This window comes from Panulirus ornatus, chromosome 33 (assembly GCF_036320965.1).
Source record: "Panulirus ornatus isolate Po-2019 chromosome 33, ASM3632096v1, whole genome shotgun sequence".
In the NCBI taxonomy this organism is placed as follows: domain Eukaryota; kingdom Metazoa; phylum Arthropoda; class Malacostraca; order Decapoda; family Palinuridae; genus Panulirus; species Panulirus ornatus.
Window position 1 is genome coordinate 22,755,894 of NC_092256.1, and position 22,982 is coordinate 22,778,875.

At 46.6% G+C, this 22,982-nt stretch overlaps 2 protein-coding genes across 2 annotated transcripts in view; both read right to left on the minus strand.

Moving 5' to 3' along the window:
* The window catches only part of LOC139759670 (uncharacterized), a 28,038-nt gene extending 20,801 nt beyond the window's left edge, over positions 1-7,237 (minus strand). Inside the window, exons 1-9 of the mRNA XM_071682074.1 lie at positions 7,162-7,237; positions 6,757-6,963; positions 6,042-6,215; positions 5,510-5,652; positions 5,055-5,199; positions 4,726-4,818; positions 4,045-4,106; positions 3,087-3,452; positions 709-829 (exon numbers count right to left, since the gene is read on the minus strand). Coding sequence (XP_071538175.1) covers positions 709-829; positions 3,087-3,452; positions 4,045-4,106; positions 4,726-4,818; positions 5,055-5,199; positions 5,510-5,652; positions 6,042-6,215; positions 6,757-6,963; positions 7,162-7,237 — 1,387 coding nt within the window. The remainder of the gene's footprint in view (positions 1-708; positions 830-3,086; positions 3,453-4,044; positions 4,107-4,725; positions 4,819-5,054; positions 5,200-5,509; positions 5,653-6,041; positions 6,216-6,756; positions 6,964-7,161) is intronic.
* Positions 7,238-12,964: 5,727 nt separating this feature from the next.
* On the minus strand, positions 12,965-22,724 carry LOC139759596 (phenoloxidase-activating factor 1-like). Its single transcript, XM_071681900.1, has 9 exons — positions 22,682-22,724; positions 20,172-20,273; positions 19,140-19,279; positions 18,529-18,754; positions 18,252-18,357; positions 17,435-17,625; positions 16,495-16,700; positions 16,049-16,144; positions 12,965-13,462 (listed from the first exon to the last, which is right to left on the minus strand). The coding sequence occupies exons 1-9, from the start codon at positions 22,707-22,709 to the stop codon at positions 13,346-13,348; spliced, it is 1,212 nt and encodes a 403-aa protein (XP_071538001.1). The 5' UTR covers positions 22,710-22,724; the 3' UTR covers positions 12,965-13,345.
* Positions 22,725-22,982: the final 258 nt, after the last annotated feature.

Here is a 22,982-nt window from a genome sequence, read left to right on the forward strand (position 1 = left end):
CTACGACTAATTGGTTTGTTCTGCCTATACAAGGTTGTCTTTCAATAGCGGTTTGGCTTACTGCCATGATGAACCGGTCTGTGACTTGAGTCACTTTCATCACGGTAAAGTCCATCTGTGACCAGGGTCACTGTCCTTATGGTACGACCGTTCACGGCTGGATCACCGTCCTCCCGACCGGTCGACTTAGGAGGACATCAGCCAGAGACCGTCGGAACAGAGGAAGAATGGTCACATTCGCTCACATCCATTCCCTAGCTGTCATGGGCAATGCACTGAAACCACAGCTCCATATTCGCAGCCAAACCCCACAGACCTTTCCCTGATTTACCCTGAACGCTTCACGTGCCCTGGTTCAATCTACTGACAGGACGTCAACCCCAATATACCACATCGTTCCAATGTACTCTATCCCGTAGACACCTTTTACCCTTTTGCATGTTAGGGCCCCGATCGCTCAAAATCTTTTGCAGTCTATTCTTCCACCTCCAGTTTGGTCACCCATTCTCCTTGTTCACTCCACTTTTGACTAGTATCCTCTTTGCCAACCTCTCCGAACTCTTTCTCCACATGTCCAAACCATTTCAGCAACACACCTCTTCAGCTCTCTTAACCACACTCTCTTTCTTATAAACACGCATCTCTCTTGCCGTTTCATTACACGATCAAACCACCTCACACCACACCCTCACAACGGTGGCTCCCTACCTTCATCGCAAGCCTTGGGTCGAACCACGATCTTGACGGTCGTCAGGAAGATGTCACCCCAGAAGGGAGCGGTACTCGTCAGGAAGCTCTGGCGGTGGATACAGGCGGCGGCGTTAGGTTGCTACATGTAAAAATGGCTCAGACATACACGATCATAACGTAATGGTTAAGTTTAGTGCCGGAACAGGAAAGGCTGGCAGTGTGGTTGTGTTACTGGAGGTGTAACACGGTAGAAAGTGTTTGACAATCAATGAAACACATAATGTGAGGGTTGTATGATCTGCCCTGTGTGACCACCTTTATACCTACATGTATGACCTGCCCTGTGACCTCCTCTGTGACCAGCTATATATCTACATGTATGACCTCTCCTGTGACCTCCTCTGTGCCCAGCTATATATCTACATGTATGACCTCTCCTGTGACCTCCTCTGTGCCCAGCTATATATCTACATGTATGACCTCTCCTGTGACCTCCTCTGTGCCCAGCTATATATCTACATGTATGACCTCTCCTGTGACCTCCTCTGTGCCCAGCTATATATCTACATGTATGACCTGCCCTGTGACCTCCTCTGTGACCAGCTATATATCTACATGTATGACCTCTCCTGTGACCTCCTCTGTGCCCAGCTATATATCTACATGTATGACCTCTCCTGTGACTTGCTGTATGAGTTGCCGTGCGATCTATTTTGTGTTCTGACGTATGATTTGGTTTATGACTTGCTCTATAATTCTCTCTCTCTCTCTCTCTCTCTCTCTCTCTCTCTCTCTCTCTCTCTCTCTCTCTCTCTCTCTCTCTCTCTCTCTCTCTCTCTCTCTCTCTCTCTCTCTCTCTCTCTCTCTCTCTCTCTCTCTCTCTCTCTCTCTCTCTCTCTCTCTCTCTCCCATATGACCAGCTGTGTGACCTACCATATGACCAGCTGTGTGACCTACTAGATGACCTGGTGCGTGACCTACTATATGACCTGGTGCGTGACCTACTATATGACCTGGTGCGTGACCTACTATATGACGTGGTGCGTGACCTACTATATGACCTGGTGTGTGACCAGGTACGACTCACGTCGCGGTCAGGTGAGAGTCCTCCCCACCAGCAGGGCTCCTTGTTGTCCTCATTACGGTCAGGACAGAAGCTGTGGCCAACTCTGCCAGCCAGATGGTCCCCTGTAGGATGATGAGCGTAACAGCACTGTATAACGTTAACATTGCTCTCGCTATACCTTCCCTTAACTGTCTCCACCGTAAACATTGCTCTCGCTATACCTTCCCTTAACTGTCTCCACCGTAAACATTGCTCTCGCTATACCTTCCCTTAACTGTCTCCACCGTAAACATTGCTCTCGCTATACCTTCCCTTAACTGTCTCCACCGTAAACATTGCTCTCGCTATACCTTCCCTTAACTGTCTCCACCGTAAACATTGCTCTCGCTATACCTTCCCTTAACTGTCTCCACCGTAAACATTGCTCTCGCTATACCTTCCCTTAACTGTCTCCACCGTAAACATTGCTCTCGCTATACCTTCCCTTAACTGTCTCCACCGTAAACATTGCTCTCGCTATACCTTCCCTTAACTGTCTCCACCGTAAACATTGCTCTCTTACATCATATTTCACGATTCTATAAACATTCATTATGTCACCCGTGCCTAGCCAAGGTTGCTTCCTAGCCATGTTTTAGTTCCTAGCCATGTGTTGGTTCTTAGCCATGGGTTAGTCCCTAGCCATGGGTTAGTTCCTTACCATGTGTTAGTTCCTTACCATGTGTTAGTTCCTAGCCATGTGTTGGTTCTTAGCCATGGGTTAGTCCCTAGCCATGGGTTAGTTCCTAGCCATGTGTTAGTTCCTAGCCATGTGTTGGTTCTTAGCCATGGGTTAGTCCCTAGCCATGTGTTAGTCCCTAGCCATGGGTTAGTTCCTTACCATGTGTTTGCTCCTAGCCACACGTTGCGTCATAGCCTTGGGTTGCCTCTTAACTATAGGTTTATTCCTAGCTATGAATCGGTTCGTTATCCCTTATCTTGCCGTTAATCACATAGTGATACTAGGCACAGTAAGTCGTTAATCACGTAGTGATACGAGGCACAGTAAGTCGTTAATTACGTAGTGATACGAGGCACAGTAAGTCGTTAGCATCCTAACCCAAACAATCTTATACATCTACAGTTATTCCTCTCACCCTAACTTTGTTTGTATGCACATTCTCCTCGAGTTATGAGCATGCTGATTATATATCATTCTATCATTGTTTTGTTACGATATCTAGTTCACATCAGGACCTGATGAGATGCCTGCCGCCTGTTATAATCTATTGTGTTAATCCAGATTCACATACTTTCCCCATCATGTACAGAGGTGGGACAGACGTTCTCACGCACCAGCGTTGCCACTGTAGAGTCCCAGTGATTTCAAGACGTATGTGTCCCTGCTGATGATGACGTGGTCGTAGGTGGCGTGCAGGAAGCGGTCCCCCTCCTCGACCTCGTCGTCTTCCTCCATGGTGATCTGTGGAGGGGCTCGGGGGTTAATAACAGTACACCTGCAGGAAGCAAACAGCTGGCAGGTTGAAGTAAAGTCGTGCGCCAAGTGAGTAGCGGTGGACAGACGGCAAGCGAACGGGGGGAACAATGAACGCGAGAGATGTAGCGAACACGTACAAGTGTAAGACGAAGGCATACACAGAACAAGGGGGTGTCGACCTGACAACTCCAGTGACGGAAATGGTTGAAGTTTCGTCTCTCAGAATGAAGGAAACAAAGAATGATGGAAGTAAACAAAATGATAGAAATAGAGATTCCCTTCATTATGGTTCCCACAGCACCGAGAAGGCCGGACACCATCATGGCCATCTCAGGTGCACAGGTCAGGAGGAGGAGGAGGAGGAGGAGGTGTGGTGGCGTGTCTGTGTAGAGTGAGTGCAGGATATCTGAGGAGTAATTATCATCTAAGATGAAATTCTGGAGCTTGGATTCTGTACACTTCATATCTAACTTATCTCATACCTGAGGAACCTTTTGTAAATGGATCCTGGTGTTATCCGAGAACCTCTTTACCGGGAGCACCTGCTGCTCAAAGGGAATGCGCTGCTCTCAGTAGCAGGGGCAGGATGGACTCTTTTGAAAAGAGGTTTTTTTTTTTGTTTTTGACGAGACTGTGCTCTCTGTTGTGTCAGCTGACGGCGATGCACCCGCGTCAAATGTGACTTTTCACTCACGGTGTAACATCAACCTGGAGCACCCTAGTTTCATCGGTATTACATTAATGGGGGTCAGAGGCTTAAAAGCGCAGTTTTCTGGAGCAAACAGGTAGTTTAGCAGTTTGCGTAACTAACCTGCATGATGAGAGGCCGCTCGTTGGTGCCGTCCCAACACAGGTCTGCCAGGTGCTGGATTCCTGTGGAGGAGAGTGGTGAGTGAGGTGATCGGACACGGTCTGCGTCTCCCCCAAGCTCATGTAAGGATGATGGAAATCGCTACGTTTTTTTATGAATGTACCTTGGAAAAAGGTGCACGGAAAGGGCCCCTTCCTTTAATTTTGGGAAAGTTATGTAGAGACAGTTCGAGAAAGTTACCAATACTTTTTTTTTTTCGAAACGTGGCGAAAGATTATTCCAAGGAATGGTCTAACACAGGTATAACAATGTTTCATATTCAATTTAAACACAGACAAAAACCTTAATGAAGCACAGTTTTTCATACTTGAGCATTTGGACACACCAGCACATAAGAGAAGCAGGACATCAAAGTGATCCATTTCAGGTAATTTCTCAGTGGATGTTGATGAGGCAATGAATAGTTGATTAAGATGACTGGAATGTAAAGCAGATGATCCTCGTCCTGACATACCAGTACAGGTACGATTTCCAAAGCAAATATTGATTTACATTCCATCAGACCAGTCCCCCGTAAAGCATAAAGACATGTAAACTTCTTATCTCAATGCTCTAAATGCCAAGAATACATGGAATAAAAAGAAAGCAATATTCATGATCAATATCTTCATGAGACATGACTGGATGCCATTAGTTCATCTTCGAGGAGGTGATCAGAAAGGTCACATCTTTCACGATAGTTCTGTAGTTCTTGGTAATGCAAACTCATGATACCTGACCAGACACAGAGATCCTTATGTTAAGCAGAGTAACACCGACTGCAACACCTTCCTGGATAACAAGCGTTCATGAACATTCTTCCACCAGCGATTAAAAAGATAGAATTACTTCTTACGAATGGCTGATTGAGATCTTTGTCTAGCCAGGGGCGGTACTTGACACTACTGTTACGGTGTGCCCACGACGCCAGGCAGACGACCAAGCTTACGACGACGCCGTTCCTCACTTACCGATGAAGTAGGAGGATGAATAGATGGTGCCTTGAACATAGCTCCAGCTGGTCATGCTGAGGTAATCGGAATCTTTGTCGTGCTGTAGCACCAGCGTCCATCCTTTTTCAGCCACATCGTTTCCTGCTGCCGGAGGACACCACACCTGTCACAGACGGAGGGGAGAGAGAGAAAGACACCAATGCTCCTCTTAATTAGTAAATATAACGGTTGCAATAAAGCATATCCCCTGTAAGGTAAGTCTTGAGACAATTAATAAGTACGATTTGTAAAGTATTAGTTACTCCTGATAGAAGCTGACAAGACGAGGAGAAAAACACGCCACAGTCGAGGTCACGAACAATAAAATGAAGCAATTTGTGGAAAGATAATGAAGGAAGTAACTTGCCAGAAGGACTGGATATGTTTTCGTGTGATACTGAGGTCATGTGTGATGCTGAGGTCATACGTTATGCTGAGGCCATGAGTGATGTTGAGGTCATGTGTGATGCTGAGGTCATGTGTGATACTAAGATCATGCGTGATGCTTCGGTCATGTGTGATACTAAGGTCATGCGTGATGTTGAGGTCATGTGTGATACTGAGGTCATGTGTGATGCTGAGGTCATGCGTTATGCTGAGGTCATACGTTATGCTGAGGTCATGCGTGACGCAGATTGCACCAACTTACAGGAGGACCGAGACTAATTCCAAGCCTGGTCTAATACATACGTTGTCTGTGAGATTCACCCGATGTGTGTATACACAGTAATAAGGATGTATATAGAAAGTAATAAGGATGTATATATAGAGTAATAAGGATGTATATAGAGAGTAATAAGGATGTATATATAGAGTACTAAGGATGGAATACTATGGAAGAAGGCACCATTGATAGATTGTCCCTCGACAAGTAAAAAGACAGACCCAACAAAGCAAGTAAGTAGGAATGCCTCCTTGCTAGTTAGAAAGTAAGACACCCTTGTAAAGCAAGTAAACAAGACTCACTTGTCAGGAAAAGAGAAGTAAGAGAGAGCCGCGTCAGGGGCGGCAATGGTCGTGCACTTACTTCGGTCACATTCGCGTCAGGGTCGCCGCTCGGCACAACCATGTAATTGCTTTCGTCAGTGCCTGTGTAATTGAGGGAGGCGATGGAGCAGCAGTCGCGAGGCAGCTCACAACCTGTCGAAGACGCACATGAAGGAGCCTTTCTTGGGGGATTGCCCTCTGCTACATATATATATATATATATATATATATATATATATATATATATATATATATATATATATATATATATATATATATATATATATATATATATATATATATATATATATATATATATATATATATATATATATATATATATATATATATATATATATATATATATATATATATATATATATATATATATATATATATATATATATATATATACATTAAATACATTACTTACATCATGAGAAGTTGTCTGTAATGATTCATATCGTATGATACTAGATAATTGTTTTTCTTGTTCGATGCTGAAGATATACCACTCATGTTTCCTAATATATATAACCTATGTTGCTGATTGGATGAAGCCCACGAGGGTTGTAATATATTTCCATGATCTTTAAAGGTGACTTACAGACATAGTGTTAGGTAACCACCCTAACTTCAACTTTGCCATATCGCTAACCCCCTCGCAGACCTGCCTGGGAAAAGCATCCCTCACCTTCGTCGCAGACATCGTATATCTGCGCCCAGGTGCCCGCCCCACACTGCGTCAGGTAACCAGGATGACCAGACAGGAGCCTCTTGCCATCCTTACACTCGGAGTACACTGCATACTTAAACATATAGAGGTTGTAGATTTTGACGGGGGAGGAGCCCTCTAGTTCAGGATATGAGTCACTGCACGGCGGTGGTGTGTGGATGAGACCTGTGGGCACAGCCGGATGGAGAGTGAGGTTCATTGTGCCAGGCATGAATCCTACTGTGTCCGTGTGTGTACCAACAGAAACGTTACATCATATATCAGTAGTGCTTTGTAATTAAGGTTACTCCTCCTCCTCCTCCTCCTCCTCCTCCTCCTCCTTCCCTCCCTCTCGTCACAGCCCTTCTCTCCCTCTGTACTCACGATTGCAGTGGCCGGGGTCGTCCCATGCCGGGTCTCCAGGGAAAGCCATGAGTATCCTCCTCTGGTCGTATCCCATCGTGCGATTCTCACACCCCCAGAGACGAACGTCTTCCCTCACCTGATCCAGGAATTTTTGGTTCGCGTTTCCGCCAATACCTTTGCCTAAATTACCATAGAAGAAGAAGAAAAAGTCATGACAATACAGAAAATGGAAATGGAAATTAGCTTAATTTTTTAGTTTCCGCAAATTGACGCAATGTATCATGTTGGCTACTGGTATCAGAGAGTGTCTTACAGCCTACATTCTTAGAAAACAGACAATTCTTTATGTCACTTTTATCCCATCTTGGCTTAGGTGATCAGTTGGTTGTTTTGGTCATGTGATATAGAACTCTAACATCTACGTCTATCTACAAACACATCTACAGTCATCCACTGACACAACGACCCATTAGCTATTATTTGCTGGCACTTCTCGTCAGCAGCATTACGTTGCCCCTGCGCCATCGGCCGACTTGCAGGAGGAAAAACTCCCTCACCGAAGGAGTGCACACACACACACACACACACACACACACACACACACACACACACACACACACACACACACACAGACACACACACATTCACACACTGTCTGTATTCTCTGGTAACACAAGCGATGACACCAATGAGATGATACCAGCTTCACCCACAAATATTCCTCTCCCATCAAGAACCATCATCAATAACTCAAGTAAGTACTACGCCCAGTAGGTCACTGTAATGACCCTATAGAGCAGACTGACCGAAAGGAGCTGCGAGCGACAGCAGCAGGAGAATCAGCGTCGGCCTCCACGCCATGGTGTCAGGTCCTGCTGCAGAAGGACTTGCTTCACCACTTGTCTTGGGCCGTTTCAGCTTCCTTCTAGGGTTGGTTTACGGAGGTCTATGAATATCCTTCAACGTGAAAGTTCTCCTCCTGGAAACTGCCACGTACGTATATCTCAAGACCTTCTTCAACCTGCTACACAACTTGCCTCGATGGCTCCGATCGGGTCTCCTCTACCAACTGGGGAATCGCCGGAGCATGGATCCAACCTGAGACTAGAGACAAAGGCTTGAGAGTCCTCCTTCCCAGCCGTCTGGAGAGGGTCTAGTGCCTGGGTTCACTGCCGCGGGCCTGGCGACGGTGGACATGTTGATTGGTGGGCGTCAAGCACTGGTGGTCCAGGGCTGGGCGTAAATAAGTGATAACTGGAATGATTTCTCTTGGGTAGGATTTTCTTCCGTTGGACTCTATGATACTTGAGCACTGCTCTCTCTCTCTCTCTCTCTCTCTCTCTCTCTCTCTCTCTCTCTCTCTCTCTCTCTCTCTCTCTCTCTCTCTCTCTCTCTCTCTCTCTCTCTCTCTCTCTCTCTCTCTCTAACTACATATTTACTTCTATATTTTCCCGAAACTGTGTTGCAATAAGATCTGACTTGGTTGACGTTAGGAGTCAGTCGGTGTCAGTCAGGCGAAGTGTTGATTTGGCCTCTCATTATCAGCTAAGAATATGCTGGAGGCACGACACTGGCGGCTTCCTGTCACGCGCCACTCTTTCTCAGCTACCGCGAGAAACATATACGCGCATACACATTCACAAAGACACACACACACACACACACACACACACACACACACACTTATAGACGTACATAGATATACAGTCAGACACACATACTTTCACAATTAACATAAACTTGCCTCTCTCTCTCTCTCTCTCTCTCTCTCTCTCTCTCTCTCTCTCTCTCTCTCTCTCTCTCTCTCTCTCTCTCTCTCTCTCTCTCTCTCTCTCTCTCTCTCTCTCTCTCTCTCTCTCTCTCTCTCTCTCTCTCTCTCTCTCAATGGTGATTTATTCATTCGGCTTCACTTTTTATGGTCCCAGGACAGTGTGGATCCTTTCCCACGGTGTCTGACGTCCATCTCGCTGGGCAACAGAGCGTACACAATGTCAGGAGGACGAGAGCGTGGGTTGAGGTCTGCCATCTTCACGAAACCCTGGCAGAGACGAAGTCAGGCCGGTGGGACGCAACCTCATCGCTGAAACGTAAAGGCTAATCTCTGATTCTGTGGATATGGGTGGCCGGTTCTATGGTTGGCACGGGAGTAAACTGTCCATTGACAGCAATTCCCCGTAGTCGTCCTCACGGATCTTGTTCGTGCTGGTGTGAGTCACGGGATCTGCACAACACATGAGACACCAGCGATGAGAATGATTTCCAGGTGGGAATGATTAGCCTTCACGTGTCTCTTACGGTGACAACAGTGTCTGTGCTCGTCTCTCTAGTATACCTCGGTCATATGGGATATTACTTAGTCAATATCTCGCTCGCGTGTGTGCCTTCCTACCTATCTGTCTGATCCCTGCATTAAGTCAGTGTCAGTCCCCTCACTCAGGCCTTGGACCATCCGAGGGTCTTGTGTTACATCACTTAGCTTTCCCTTCAGTGCTAGTTCTGTTAACTTGTCTGCCTCGTTCATCACCTCATGACTCCGGGGACAAGTTCTGCGTCTAACCACTTGCCTGTTGTTGGTTTTTTTTTGTGTATGTGTATATTTGCCGTACTGTTCATGTCTTTGTTTCGTTGTCGACGCTTGCTGAAAATCATATCATTAAGGAACACCTCTGCATAAGTGAGTAACGCATGCCATCATACACACGACTTCATAGGATCCCATCCCACATAAGTAGGAGGAACCACTAAGCTTTTCACCACTACAGACCTCCACCCTCATACCATTGACCACCACAGACCCCCCCACACCAGTGACCACCACAGACCCCCCACACCAGTGACCACCACAGACCCCCCACACCAGTGATCACCACAGACCCCCCACACCAGTGATCACCACAGACCCCCCACACCAGTGATCACCACAGACCCCCCACACCAGTGATCACCACAGACCCCCCACACCAGTGACCACCACAGACCCCCCACACCAGTGATCACCACAGACCCCCCCACACCAGTGACTACCACAGACCCCCCACACCAGTGATCACCACAGACCCCCCACACCAGTGACCACCACAGACCCCCACACCAGTGATCACCACAGACCCCCCACACCAGTGACCACCACAGACCCCCCACACCAGTGATCACCACAGACCCCCCCACACCAGTGACTACCACAGACCCCCCACACCAGTGATCACCACAGACCCCCCACACCAGTGACCACCACAGACCCCCCACACCAGTGACCACCACAGACCCCCCACACCAGTGACCACCACAGACCCCCCACACCAGTGACCACCACAGACCCCCCACACCAGTGACCACCACAGACCCCCCACACCAGTGACCACCACAGACCCCCCACACCAGTGACCACCACAGACCCCCCACACCAGTGACCACCACAGACCCCCCACACCAGTGACCACCACAGACCCCCCACACCAGTGATCACCACAGACCCCCCACACCAGTGATCACCACAGACCCCCCACACCAGTGATCACCACAGACCCCCCACACCAGTGATCACCACAGACCCCCCACACCAGTGACCACCACAGACCCCCCACACCAGTGATCACCACAGACCCCCCACACCAGTGATCACCACAGACCCCCCACACCAGTGATCACCACAGACCCCCCACACCAGTGATCACCACAGACCCCCCACACCAGTGATCACCACAGACCCCCCACACCAGTGATCACCACAGACCCCCCACACCAGTGATCACCACAGACCCCCCACACCAGTGATCACCACAGACCCCCCACACCAGTGACCACCACAGACCCCCCACACCAGTGATCACCACAGACCCCCCACACCAGTGATCACCACAGACCCCCCACACCAGTGACTACCACAGACCCCCCACACCAGTGACTACCACAGACCCCCCACACCAGTGACCACCACAGACCCCCACACCAGTGATCACCACAGACCCCCCACACCAGTGACCACCACAGACCCCACACCAGTGAGCAATACACCTCCCTAGATGTGTTAGTGGTTCATACCAAACACTGGCTCCTACTAATGACAAACACACACAAAAAAGCTACTTGTAAATCTATCTTCATTTAGAATTCAAAGTGTTGCTAAACTCAACATGTATTTGTTTTTTATTTTTTATTTATTTATTTTGCTTTGTCGCTGTCTCCCGCGTTAGCGAGGTAGCGCAAGGAAACAGACGAAAGAATGGCCCAACCCACCCACATACTCATGTATATACATACGTCCACACACGCAAACATACATACCTATACATCTCAACGTATACATATATATACATACACACACAGACATATACATATATACACATGTACATAATTCATACTGTCTGCCTTTATTCATTCCCATTGTTATCATCATGTTTTTACTGGGGCTAGAGTGCACGCACCTGTTAGTGCAATCCACGGTGAAGAAAGAGCGAGAAAAATTGACCTTTTTATTTTTATCATGGCGGCAGTTTGAAGTATGTGGGCGGGAGGAGAAACTGGCGGACGCGTACGCGATCGTCTATCACCAGGGCGATGGTCGTTAAGGAGGTCACAACGAAGAATGGTTTGTCAAAGCCACCTAAACACTGCTACCAACATGTGACCCAACCACTGAAACATGACCTTCACTGACATAGCCGGAGTTACGTAAAGGTATTCAGGAAGACGTTAAACATCAAGAATGTAAAAGTGAGTGACTAACATGGAGTCAGATGTACCTAAAAGAACACACACTCTCTTTCTTGATTATAATCACAACACAGGACATACAGTGGTAAGAGTAATTATAACAGTCTGACCCAAGTGATTATAACAGTCTGACCCAAGTGATTATAACAGTCTGACCCAAGTGATTATAACAGTCTGACCCAAGTGATTATAACAGTCTGACCCAAGTGATTATAACAGTCTGACCCAAGTGATTATAACAGTCTAACCCAAGTGATTATAACAGTCTAACCCAAGTGATTATAACAGTCTGACCCAAGTGATTATAACAGTCTGACCCAAGTGATTATAACAGTCTAACCCAAGTGATTATAACAGTCTGACCCAAGTGATTATAACAGTCTGACCCAAGTGATTATAACAGTCTGACCCAAGTGATTATAACAGTCTAACCCAAGTGATTATAACAGTCTAACCCAAGTGATTATAACAGTCTGACCCAAGTGATTATAACAGTCTAACCCAAGTGATTATAACAGTCTAACCCAAGTGATTATAACAGTCTAACCCAAGTGATTATAACAGTCTAACCCAAGTGATTATAACAGTCTAACCCAAGTGATGATCACGTGACACCAGCAAAGAAGAGCGTCAGACCCTGTAAGTACCCCTGCTAGTGTGTCCTCAGAGCACACGTGTGGCAAGGTGAGTGCTGATGCTGGCGGTATATCAAGTTTTATAAGACAATTTGATGGTATGGAGAATGATGCGACCTCACGAGTGTCCAACTCTCTCTTCCAGCACTGCAGAGATAGATCATCACAGGTGATTGATTGTACACAAGCAAACAAATACATATACACATAAACACACATACGTCTATACACATGCAAGCACATACAGACAAACACAAACATAAATAGGTATATAAAAACACAAAAATGTATATTTATGAATGCAAGATGCGGGTAAAACCACTAAGAAACGGAAAATGCGGTGTCAAGCGCTTTCGTATATTACTTTTTGCACATAGCGCACACACACACACACATACACACACACAAATGTCTTTTATCCCAGCAAATAACAACCACGTCCCAGGGTTATCGTCCCATTAAAACTAGTGAAACAATGAAAGTTTTCTTTTATTTACTTTCATTTAGTGAGAAAAGCTTGCGTCACTAAGAGGTAGGAGGAAGAACATGATGACATAGTTTTTGTTCCTTCATCACACCTGCCCTACTCTAAGTAGTGACGTCACACCATGTAACCCTAGTCCGTGACGTCACAGCTGACGTCGCAGGTAATGGGATAACAGAAGGCGTTGCCGGTGAGCAAGTGGTTCCGCATCTCACCACGCATCGTAGCTCACGTGACCTTGCAGCTGGTATCCTCGGTAGCGATATAACAGCTGGTTCTTAAGGTATGGGGGGGTCACAGAGAGCGTTCATGTCACAGCTGGTGTCGTGCTACTGTTCACGGTATGGTCAGAGGGCAGGTGGTGCAGGAGCTAGGGCCTCAGGTTGCTTGTAATCCAGGACCTGTAGGAGGCAACGTTCGCGTACACAGCTGGCACACCTATCGCGCCGCAGCCCAGGTCACTTAATCCGAAGGACACTACACCTATCTGTGGGGGAGAGAGAGTGGGGACCAGTGTGAAGCAAACATATGATAATGTCCCTTACATGGGCCCTCACATGGCCCTCACAGCCCTCACATGGGCCCTCACATGGACCCTCACATGAGCCCTCACATGAACCCTCATATGAACCCGCACATGAACCCTCACATGAACCCTCACATGGGCCCTCACATGAACCCTCACATGGGCCCTCACATGGGCCCTCACATGAGCCCTCACATGAACCCTCATATGAACCCGCACAATAACCCTCACATGAACCCTCACATGAACCCTCATATGAACCCGCACATGAACCCTCACGTGAACCCTCACATGGGCCCTCACATGAACCCTCACATGAACCCTCACATGGGCCCTCACATGAGCCCTCACATAAACCCTCATATGAACCCGCACATGAACCCTCACATGGGCCCCTCAATGAACCCTCACATGGGCCCTCACATGAGCCCTCACATGAACCCTCATATGAACCCGCACATGAACCCTCACATGGGCCCCTCAATGAACCCTCACATGGGCCCCTCAATGAACCCTCACATGGGCCCTCACATGAACCCTCACGTGAACCCTCACATGAACCCTTACATAGCGGAATCCTCAGTTTTGAGCCTTGAATTACAAGTGAGAGTTGATAACTCAGTGTGACTCGTTAGCCCATGATATACTGGTGCAGCCTTATCACCAAAACCTTCCTCAAGTGAATGTTAAAACAGTCCAGATAGATCCACGTTTCTTGGTAGGATAATGTCTCCCTCACGAACCTACCAGAGTCTTTTAGGGTATCTTGCAGTGATCCAGTACATCTTTCAGCCCCCCCAGTACACCATCCAAATCCACCGGTACACCATACAAATCAGACAGTATATCATGCAGTCTGTCAGTACAACATGCAGTCAGCCAGTACATCATGCAGTCAGCAAGTGCACCATACAAGTCAGCCATTATACTATGCAATCAGTCAGTGCATCATGCAGTCAGCAAGTGCACCATACAAGTCAGCCATTATACTATGCAGTCAGCCAGTACATCATGCAGTCAGCAAGTGCACCATACAAGTCAGCCATTATACTATGCAGTCAGTCAGTGCATCATGCAGTCAGCCAGTGCATCATGCAGTCAGCAAGTGCACCATACAAGTCAGCCATTATACTATGCAGTCAGTCAGTGCATCATGCAGTCAGCCAGTGCATCATGCAGTCAGCAAGTGCACCATACAAGTCAGCCATTATACTATGCAGTCAGTCAGTGCATCATGCACTCAGCCAGTGCATCATGCAGTCAGCAAGTGCACCATACAAGTCAGCCATTATACTATGCAGTCAGTCAGTGCATCATGCAGTCAGCCAGTGCATCATGCAGTCAGCAAGTGCACCATACAAGTCAGCCATTATACTATGCAGTCAGTCAGGCATCATGCAGTCCAGCCAGTGCATCATGCAGTCAGCAAGTGCACCATACAAGTCAGCCATTATACTATGCAGTCAGCCAGTGCATCATGCAGTCAGCCAGTGCATCATGCAGTCAGCCAGTGCATCATGCAGTCAGCCAGTGCATCACGCAAGTCAGCCAGTGCATCACACAGACAGTAAAGTGCAATCATGAGGACCGCCAGTGCATCAGCGCAGACAGCCAGTGCATTCGCAGTCAGCCAGTGCATCACACAGACAGCCAGTGCATCCTGAGACAGCAAGTGCAACTACCATGTCAGCCATTATTACTATGCAGTCTGTCAGTGCATCATGCAAGTCCAGGCCAGTGCATCACGCAAAGTCAGGCCAGAGCCTCACGCAGACAGCCAGTGCATACTGCAGTCCAGCCAGTTGCGTCACGCAGTCAGCCAGTGCCATCATGACAGTCAGCCAGTGGCATCATGCAGACAGCCAGTGCATCACGCAGACAGCCAGTGCATCACGCAAGTCAGCCAGTGCATCACACAGACAGCCAGTGCATAATGCAGTCAGCCAGTGCGTCACGCAGTCAGCCAGTGCATCATGCAGTCAGCCAGTGCATCATGCAGACAGCCAGTGCATCACGCAGACAGCCAGTGCATCATGCAGTTAGCCAGTGCATCACGCAGTCAGCCAGTGCATCATGCAGTCAGCCAGTGCATCATGCAGACAGCCAGTGCATCATGCAGACAGCCAGTGCATCACGCAGTTAGCCAGTGCATCACACAGACAGCCAGTGCATCATGCAGTCAGCCAGTGCATCATGCAGACAGCCAGTGCATCATGCAGTCAGCCAGTGCGTCACGCAGTCAGCCAGTGCATCATGCAGTCAGCCAGTGCATCATGCAGACAGCCAGTGCATCACGCAGACAACCAGTGCATCACGCAGTCAGCCAGTGCATCATGCAGTCAGCCAATGCATCATGCAGTCAGCCAGTGCATCACGCAGACAGCCAGTGCATCAGGCAGACAGACAGTGCATCATGCAGACAGCCAGTGCATTATGTTGGCTATGGTTTAAGTTATACCATCCCAGCTGGGATAAAGGAATGGGCCAGCAACATGTAGACATATGGGGCAGGGAACAGGGCAGGGAGGGCGAGGCCAGAAGACTTACTAGAACAAAATTGGCGCTTCCCGGATCCGGGAGGAAGAGAGGTCCACCCGAGTCACGCGCGCAGGAATCACGCGCACCTTCTCCACCGAAACAGACCTGCCGGAGAGTGAGGGCTGACTGAGGATGTCTCAGGGCTCGGAGAACATTCATCAATGACAGTGAATCACGGAACCGAAAACATTAGTAACTACAACACATAAATCCACCTGGATAAAGAAGAGATCTTGACATTAACATCAAGACGTGAATGTGGAGAACAGAAGACGACGCTAACTTTACATGGAAGGCACTTTATAGTCTTCCAACGTTATGTGACATTATGCATATCATTTGAGATGAAAAGGGTAAATAAGATATAAGATTTCTTTAAGAATTAGATCAGAAAGAACATTAAACCTTAGGCAAGGTCAAATCTAAGGTAAGAGGAGATAAAAATGAAGATGTACCTGCTCCGGTGAGAGGTTGATTCCGGATGTCGCAAAGTAGGTTCGGCAAGTCTCCAGATCGACGAAAGGGAGTCGAGCATACTGAAGAATTGAAGCCTGATCGCTCTCTTGCGTTTTGCCCCAGCCTGCCACCACAGCCTGTCTACTCCCGACGAAGGATCCCACGTCCAGGTCAGCGGGAGGCAGGCAGATCGGCCTCACGTACGCTGAGGAGAAGAATCAAAGCTAGAGATAGTTAGGTTCAAGAGCATCAACTCAGATTTACAAAAGCCCTCCAAAGCTCAGTATAGTTATGTGCACCAGTTCAGTAAATGTGTTCCCTCTTTCGTAGTAAAAATGATCGACGAATGCTTTTTTTATGAGCAGAGCAAAATTCGTGAGTATCAGACTGTCTTACGACTAACATCACTGCGATTGACCTGCAGAACTTAAACGCTTGATCCCCCCACACCCCAACCCTGCCATCCTTATCTTATCAGAAGAATGACCAAAAACATTCCTCAGAAGTGATGGTCAACAACAGCAGAAAAATCAGATGCTAGAAACAACAGGACCTTGTGTGGGTCAAGTGATCCCACCCTCTCCCTCTGCTTTCTTACTCCTTCCTCTCCCTTGGCAGGGGCACACAAGTACCCGGGGCTACAACACTGATTCCCGAAAAGAGGACCGTCAAATATGGCGCTCGTTTGTAATCATAAAATCAGTGAGATTCCAAAACCTTCTTACACAACCCCTCGAGAACCCTTGGTTCAACACCCCTGGGAGGCACCAGATGATGAGTAAACGCCCCAGAAACCTCAGCACGCAAGAGCTAAGAACTGTCACTCTTCACAACCACTGAGGATTCATTATATCTTGGTGAAGACCCAGTCATGTCGTCCCTGGCGCCTCAGATGAGGCAGACGAAGACCTCGGTCCTCAAGCCTCTCTGATGACTCACTGTTGAAAGTGGCTGGCCTGTCCAGCCTGATGAGGAAGATGTCGTCGCTGGCTGCGCCGCGCTTGTCGAAGTTTGGGTGAATGATGATTTCCTCAGGTTTGAAGTCCTGGACGGGTAGTGCACAGTCACCTCCTGACGCCGGACAGTCTCGGTCGGTGTCACGGTTATGTTCCCCAAGCCTCACAACAGTTCTGGAGGAATGTGGAAAAAAGGTTGTAATTAGTGGCAGGTGTAAGTAAGGTGCAGTATGTTTGCTCAGTGTCACCAGTGACTATGGAGAAACATGTCTCTCTGACTTCCCTAATAAATAGAATAACGATTTCCTTATGATTGGTGTATATATGTCTACCTGTTCGGGTAATTCCCTTAGCAAAGTTGTTAGATCATCTAGCGATATTGGTTCGTCCTTTCACTTTCTTAAATATCTGGTAAAAGGCAACTGATCTCTTTAGCTCTTCAGAAGTTCTTTTCGACTGTATCTATTTTGCAAGTTATTCTTACAATGAGTATAAGCAAAGTTTTGAATTATATTTACGTGTTGTTTCAGTAGAAAATAGCGTTCGTTATCATGTTAGAGATTCAGTTCAAAAACATGGCAAAAGAACAGGATTCTTGTGATGTATAAGAAATACAACAAGGAAGCACCATCAGTCATACAGACACAAACGTACTAACATTATTTGCTTCGAACTTCAGCGTACCTGCAGGTAGCCATACTCTATTGGATTGAGCATGGAAATCTTCACAGGATGTAGAAGGCGGTAATGATATGAATGTCTACTATAGTCCTCACAGCAACGTGATAGGCTATACTCACAGTACGTGTCCACCAGCGTAATTCTTTGCCACACAGTGAGCCGCAGAGACGACGTATCTCTCTGTGATGAGCGATCCTCCGCAATACCAATTCAGATCTTCTAAACCTGTGGGGGGCCAGATGTAGGAGTTAGTTGTGCTGCTCTCTCTCTCTCTCTCTCTCTCTCTCTCTCTCTCTCTCTCTCTCTCTCTCTCTCTCTCTCTCTCTCTCTCTCTCTCTCTCTCTCTCTCTCTCTCTCTCTCTCTCTCCTCATTCCTCGACTGTGTTCGTTACTCACGTGGAGGTTTAAATCCAAGGATGGCCATCCACGGGAAAGCACCGAGGGGAGCATCCTCGCCGTGAAATACCTTGAGTTGTAAGAGGCTCTGTCCACACGATGCGGGCAACAAGGCCTCACCATTCCCAGGGTTGACAGTGGGCGTGGGCTGCGTGGGCCTTGTGCCTAGAGTGGGTAATGTGGGTGTGGGTGTGGGTGTCACGCTGTCAGACACAGGACAACATACCTGGAAATCAAAACAACAGGAATATAGATATATCGTATGGTTAGGTATATCGTATAGTCAGGTATGTTATATAGTCAGGTATATCATATACTCAGGTATATTATATAGTCTGGTATATCGTATAGTCATTGGTATTGATTCAAAGATAGATCCCGTTAGGAAATTATGAGACAGGATACTTCTGTGTGTGTGTGTGTGTGTGTGTGTGTGTGTGTGTGTTTGCTTCTGAAGATGTGTAGAAATACAGGGGTCCCAGATTCGATCCTGGCTGTTGGAGGTTTGTATGTTCTATGAAGGTGCGCATTCCTATGCACTTTATTCTGGTCAGTATGCCTCAGTATCCTGATGATAATAACAAGAGTAGAGTGCACCAGTAGGAACTTACCTTGGGATTAACTCGTTCGTAGCGACACACAGACTCTTGGATCTCGGCGATGATATCTCTGTTCGGTCTCCGAAGGCGATCTTGAAAGTACTGACAGGTGTCCAGGGGCTCACACGATGTGCCACTCCTGCAGGTCCTCACTGGTGGAGAGAGAATAGGAGTTCTACGGTCCTATAAGGAACTTTATCTGGCAGTAAGTAGAGATAGATTTAGCCAGAGGTGTATGAATGTACATAGCTGTGATAGTGAGGTTAGGTCTGTCCTGTTCCTGTAACAGAATGTGTCTGTGTGATTACCTATTTGTCCCGTATGGAGAGCGAGCCATACGCTCGTGTGTGTGTGTGTGTGTGTGTGTGTGTGCAGCGAAAGGAAGAAAGTATAAACTCTCAGAAAGCAAGAGGTGGATCAAACTGTTTATCTATTTATCCATATATCCATCTATCTATCGATCTATCTCTCTACGTAATATATATATACATATATATATATATATATATATATATATATATATAAAAGGGGAGGGAGCGGGGGGCTGGAAATCCTCCTCTCTTTTTTTTTTTTAATTTTCCAAAAGAGGGAACAGATAAGGGGGCCAGGTGAGGATATTCCCTCAGAGGCCCAGTCCTCTGTTCTTAACGCTACCTTGCTAATGCGGGAAATGGCGAATAGTTTGAAAAATATATATATATATATATATATATATATATATATATATATATATATATATATATATATATATATATATATATATATATATATATATATATATATATATTATCCCTGGGGATAGGGGATTAAGAATACTTCCCACGTATTCCCTGCGTGTCTTAGAAGGCGACTAAAAGGGGAGGGAGCGGGGGGCTGGAAATCCTCCCCTCTCGTTTTTTTTTTTTTTTAATTTTCCAAAAGAAGGAACAGAGGGGGCCAGGTGAGGATATTCCAAAAAAGGCCCAGTCCTCTGTTCTTAACGCTACCTCGCTAACGCGGGAAATGGCGAATAGTTTGAAAGAAAGAAAGAATATATATATATACCTTGCCTGGCGTGTCTGCCGCTGGCGAGCGTTGACCCCATCATGTGTGCACTCAACACCATCGCCATGAACACCAGCAACGGTTTAGCTGCCACCATCCTGTCTGTACACGGGAGAAAATATGAACGTTAACTACGCTGGTGATCAGGTTTGGTTTTCTCAGAGGTGAAGCTAGATTTTACTGTGGTAGCTATGATGATGAAGATGTAGTGAAGATGATGTTATAAAGAAATGCGTGGTGGAAATGAGTTTGTTGTTAACGTAAGGTTGTAATGATAATGAGGGTGTAATGATTAGGGATGAAGACAAAGCTTTTGTGAAGAAGATGTTGTACTGGTGATGTTCATAAAGATAGGGTATAGCGAAGGTGTATTATAGTGAAGATGAAAGTCGAGTGTAGATAGAGCCTTTCTGACTTGACACCCAGAATGACTCAAGCTAGACCGAAAAATTTAGTGATGCTGATAATGATAATGAAAACATATCAAAAGATATTTATATATTGATAACTATTGCAGTAATCTCCGTGGTGTAGCAGTTAGCGTTCCTGACCGTGACGCATTCACGGACCGCCCAGGATCGAGTGCATGTGTTCGAATCACGGTTGTGGTAGTCGGTCCACAGTCAACCCAGCAGTTCATCCACCTTTAGGGGGTGGATGAACCCCGTTCCGTCTCAGCTAATGTAAAAAGAGTTTATTGATAATGGTATTGTGTGCATGTGTCTGTGGAAAAAATCTTTGACCTAACTCGTAATGGTTAGGTCAAAGGTCAATGAAATCTTGGATGAAGCAATGGTGACCATAAGAGCACAGGAAACCAGATAATGTAAGCAAGGTTCATGTCCGGTTGTAAGCTCCCTAATGACGGTAGAGGTATAGTGAAGATGATGAAGAGCATTGTGAACTCAGGAACTCAGGGGGATAGTGAAGATGATGAAGAGCATTGTGAACTATGATATCTGTTGGGTCCAAGGCTGGACTGATGATAAGGCGTTTATGAAGATAAGGAAATAGTGAAGAAGGGCATAGTGAAATACAGAATGAACCCTGCTTGGTGAAGGTAAGACTATTGTGAGGGGTGTGGTGATTGACGGTAGTGAAGATACGGGTATATTTGCAAAGATTGTCGGGCCGTGGGTCTAACGAATTGAAGATAAGGATACTGTGAGGATAAAGGGTGTCATGAAGAACAGTATAGTTAAAGCAGAATGATCCAAGCTAGTCCGAGTTTGAGTCCCTGGTTATAAAGTATGAGTGTGAGTCCTGGAGCCAACATCAGGCGTCCTGGCCACTGGAGTGAGCACGGGAGGGGCGAGTTGACCGATCTCCGCAACACCGTCCCGGCTCCGTAGCAAGGATGGGGGTACCAGACGTCCTCCCCCAGCTCAGGCCTGAGCAGGTCTGCTTGGCCCGGCAACTTGCGAACCCGGAATGCAACGGACCTCCTCCTTCATCAGATATGTATCAAGGTATGTATGTGTGTGTGTGTGTGTGTGGAATCACCATCCGTGTGCTCAGAGGAGGAAGTTATACACAGGTGTTGCCCCGTGTCCCCGTGTGTGTGTGTGTGTGTGTTGTCGGAGTGTTTAACACTCGTGTAGCCTTATTCTTTAACCTTGTCTTTACGCCTATATATATATATATATATATATATATATATATATATATATATATATATATATATATATATATATATATATATATTATATATATATATATATATACATATATATCCCTGGGGATAGGGGAGAAAGAATACTTCTCACGTATTCCCTGCGTGTCGTAGAAGGCGACTAAAAGGGGAGGGAGCGGGAGGCTGGAAATCCTCCCCTCTCGTTTTTTTTTCAATTTTCCAAAAGAAGGAACAGAGAAGGGGGCCAGGTGAGGGTATTCCCTCAGAGGCCCAGTCCTCTGTTCTTAACGCTACCTCGCTAATGCGGGAAATGGCGAATAGTTTGAAAGAAAGAATATATATATATATATATATATATATATATATATATATATATATATATATATATATATATATATATATATATATATATATAGACACACACACACACACACACGCACCAACCTAAGCAAGAGACTCATCACCCAGCTCCATGGTGGCGATGAACACCTGGGTTGGGTGTGGGCCGACTACAGCACCTAGGGGTCAAAACCGTACGGGCCCGACCCTGGGAAAGCCCGTGTCGACTCATGGTCAATAACTGCCTATTTGCACTGTTTAAGATTGTATCTATGTGTGCTTATGGCAGTATATGTAAGTGTGCTTTTGTGTATGTTTGCGAGTTGGTGAACATTAACGTTAACATGTTCCCCATTCTCTTTACCGTACGTCATGTAGATTCGGACTAAATTCAGCAATCACTATGTCAGGTACTACATCACAAGACTCATATCATAATCCCCAAAATATCTATTACTGTCCAAAACTCTTGAAAACTTCTCGAATCTTGACATGAACGTCGGTCGTCAGCTGGCAAAATGACTTATTCACAGATTACCTGTTGCCTTCCATACTCGATGATTCATCTTTGTAACTCGTCCGCAGCAAAACCCCCTCAGACTGTGAACGATCCAAGCAAGACTCGTCCCTCTAGACAAAGTGTTGTCGACGACACCTTTACCCACCACACTGTTGTACTTCAAAGTTACTAACTTTCTCACCTGAGAGACGGTCAGAACACCTGGGATGTACACACGGACACTGAGAACCCGCCAGTGCGGCAGAAGGTCTGGGGAATATAGGGCAGCCCCTGGTAGGATGGAAGAGCCGGAGCTCACCAGGTAGAACAATTCAAAGTG